This window comes from Arachis ipaensis, chromosome B03, assembly GCF_000816755.2.
Source record: "Arachis ipaensis cultivar K30076 chromosome B03, Araip1.1, whole genome shotgun sequence".
In the NCBI taxonomy this organism is placed as follows: Eukaryota; Viridiplantae; Streptophyta; class Magnoliopsida; order Fabales; family Fabaceae; genus Arachis; species Arachis ipaensis.
In genome coordinates this window covers 115438893-115442255 of record NC_029787.2, presented here as the reverse complement: position 1 = coordinate 115442255, position 3363 = coordinate 115438893, and the positions used below count along the sequence as shown (strand labels likewise).

At 33.0% G+C, this 3363-nt stretch overlaps 1 protein-coding gene across 1 annotated transcript; it reads left to right on the top strand.

The window, feature by feature from the left end:
• Nucleotides 323-3024, top strand: LOC107630947 (probable serine/threonine-protein kinase At1g54610). Its single transcript, XM_016334246.2, has 6 exons — nucleotides 323-913; nucleotides 999-1283; nucleotides 1396-1704; nucleotides 1937-2158; nucleotides 2250-2341; nucleotides 2434-3024. The coding sequence occupies exons 1-6, from the start codon at nucleotides 449-451 to the stop codon at nucleotides 2864-2866; spliced, it is 1806 nt and encodes a 601-aa protein (XP_016189732.1). The 5' UTR covers nucleotides 323-448; the 3' UTR covers nucleotides 2867-3024.

The following is a 3363-nucleotide window of genomic DNA, read 5'->3' as shown; positions in this document are numbered from 1 at the left end:
GTGTTTAAGAATAGAATTTAACTTTTATGTTCTGTAAATATAAAAAAAATTTATAACTATAATCAATTGTATATAAGTAAAAAAATGAATAAATTTAATTGAATAATAATAAAAATTTTAAATTTGTGTTTATTAAAAAAATATGTAAAATTTAAAATTTTAATATATTTTTGGGCAGATTATCAACATGAATAGATGTCATATGGTAGAGAGTGTATTTCTGAAAATTAAATATTATAGAATAAGGAAGAAAAATTAAAGACAGCAACGTCGTTAATTACATAGTTCTGTTATTCGTAAATGCCGGTAAAAAAGAGCACAAAACATCGATTTTTCCAGTAAAGCTTTGTTTTGCTCGCTTTCTATTACGTGCTTATCTCAAGCTTAATCTCATCTTATTATTCATTTCATTCCATGCATAGTTGTTACAGAAATAGAGATAATCTTCATGGGTTGCGTTAATGGTAAGCTAGATTCTCCCATTCAAAAACGCCGCAACTTAAACAGATTGAAAAAGGAGTACGCTTATGCCAATCCCAAACTAACTTCATCTTCTTCTGCATCAACCATGAAATTAAAAAGCTACAGTAACCATAGTTCTAACAGAAAAGTGAGTGTTAGTCATCCCAAAGATAATTACAGTAAGTTAAGGACTGGTGGCTATGGATATACAGATAAGGAAAAGGAAAAAATAGAGGAAAAAAAAACGGAAAAGAGTGTTGCTACTAATGACATTGGTAAGTTGATGGAGGAAGAATCTAAGTTGTCCGAAGACAATATGAAAAAGAAAAATAAAATTGCAGGGTATGAAGTCGGTGAAGGTTGGCCCAAATGGTTGGCTGATAATATCCCTAAAGAGGTTTTGTCTGCTTTGGTTGCCAAGAGCGCTGACTCTTATGAAAAACTTGACAAAGTAATTTCTCTAATTCTGTAGTTTATGTGTTGTCTAGTATTAGTTTTTATATAATATGTCTATCTTATTTTATTTTTGGCTATAGATTGGACGTGGAACATATAGCAATGTCTACAAAGCTCGTGATAAGGATACTGGAAAGATTGTTGCCTTGAAAAAAGTTCGTTTCGATACATCTGATTCTGAAAGTATAAAATTCATGGCGAGAGAGATTATGATATTGCAGAAGCTGGATCATCCCAATGTCATCAAGCTTAGAGGATTGGCAACATCTAGGATGCAATATAGTCTTTATCTCGTCTTTGATTATATGCAATGTGATCTTTCCAGAATTATCTCTCGTCCTGATGAAAGACTCACTGAGCCTCATGTTTGATTCCTTTCTAAATATTGTTGAATTATTTTGTTTAGTATTCTATAATAAATGGGAGTACAATAATAAATGAGAGTACAATACTTTTTTTTGGTTGTATTTTGGACAGATCAAGTGTTACATGCAACAACTGCTTGCTGGGCTCCAACATTGTCATGAGAGGGGAATTATTCACCGAGATATCAAATCTTCCAACTTGCTAATAGATAGAAGAGGTTCTTTGAAAATAGCAGATTTTGGTCTTGCAAATGTTAAACATCAAGGCCCTCTTACAAACCGAGTGGTGACACTTTGGTATAGGGCTCCTGAACTCCTCTTAGGTTCGACTGACTATGGATATGACATTGATCTATGGAGTGCTGGATGCTTGTTGGCTGAGATGTTTGTCGGAAGACCATTCATGCCCGGAAGGACAGAGGTACATTTATTGAATGGTGGTTTGTATAAAATATAGACGTTATTTCACTGTATAAAATAGTGCAAGATCTCATGATACTATACAAAATGATGATTTACATTATTGTGGAGAATTATAATATTTGCCTATAAAATTTATTTATTTTCTTATAACGTATTTTGAACATAATATTTTCCTGTATAATCTAATCCACCATCATCCAATAATAAAGCATTTTATGTTTGTTATATAGGTTGAGCAGCTTCACCTGATTTTCAAACTATGCGGGTCTCCTCCAGAAGATTATTGGATAAAAATGAAGCTAAGATCAAGCTACTTGCCCTCACAACATTACAAACCTAATTATGAGGACTACTTCCAAGGCTTTCCTTCCTCTTCATTGGATCTCTTGACCACACTTCTTCATCTTGACCCTGCATGTCGTGGCAGTGCTGCCTCTGCTCTTGAAACTGAAGTGAGCTCTTCACTCTTAATTACATTCATCTACAATTGTTTTCTTGTATGTTCAATTTGACCTATTAATGCATATGGTTACTACTTTTCAGTTCTTCAAAACTAGTCCATTAGCCTGTGACCCTTCAACCTTACCAGTGATCTACAAAGAAGAGGATGAACGCTCACATAAGAGACGCAAAAGGTATATATATATGAAATGCTTTTACATTTTCAACAAAAGGAAACTTGTGATTCATCACGTTTACTTTTATTGGCTTTAATTTCATGGCATAGACGCAAAGGTCACAATAACAAAGGGCAAATATCTTCTAAAACAAGGACAACTGGCACAAATGTATCAGAGAAGAACCAAACTGCTGAACAATCTTCAAAGGAACAGAAGATACAAGTTGAAGAAAAAGGAAGTAGCATAAACACATCGTTACAGTTGATAGAGGAAAAAAGCATGAATACATCAACATCAATGTCCCCGATATTTCTTTCTACGGAAAGAAAATCACCAAAAACAGAGGGCCATCCTAATGCTCTTAAGAACATAAAAAATTACACTCTTTTACAGGCCTCTTTCGATATCATGAATAGGAATGAAGGCAACGAACTTGGTCCATTGCGTAGGTCCTTTTCTGCATTGGAATTCCGCCTTGATCATCTTGAGAAGCTTTCAAGTCTCTATGGACCAAACAAGAACTTAGGCCTTGGAATTTAATTTCATTATCATCTCTTTCTCTATATTTGCATACTTCGTTTATTTTCTTGTTTATGTAGGGTATATGGTTGTGTTTGAACAATTATTTGTTATGGTGGGGTCATTCTCTTCTTCTATGAAGGAGGTCTTGTGATAAATAAAATGTGTCTTCTTTTGGACATCATTATTATAAGTGATTCAAAAATGTTATTCGTATATTAAAATTAGTTGCTAAAATTAGTTATTAATGTATTTTATATATATACATATGTAGTTTAATTTAAGGTTAAGTACTTTTAAGGTTTTGAGTTAAAATCAAAATCGTCTCCGACATTTTTTTTTATTAAAATCATCATCAACGTTACAAAATGTTATAAAAATTATTTTTTTTGTCCATGAACAACATTTTTCGGACAATTTTGTCCTTAAAAATAAAAAAATATTCTCCACCCTCACCACTAACCTTTGCATCATCAACACCATTGCTACGCATTTGCTGTCTCCCTCTCTCCCTCCTT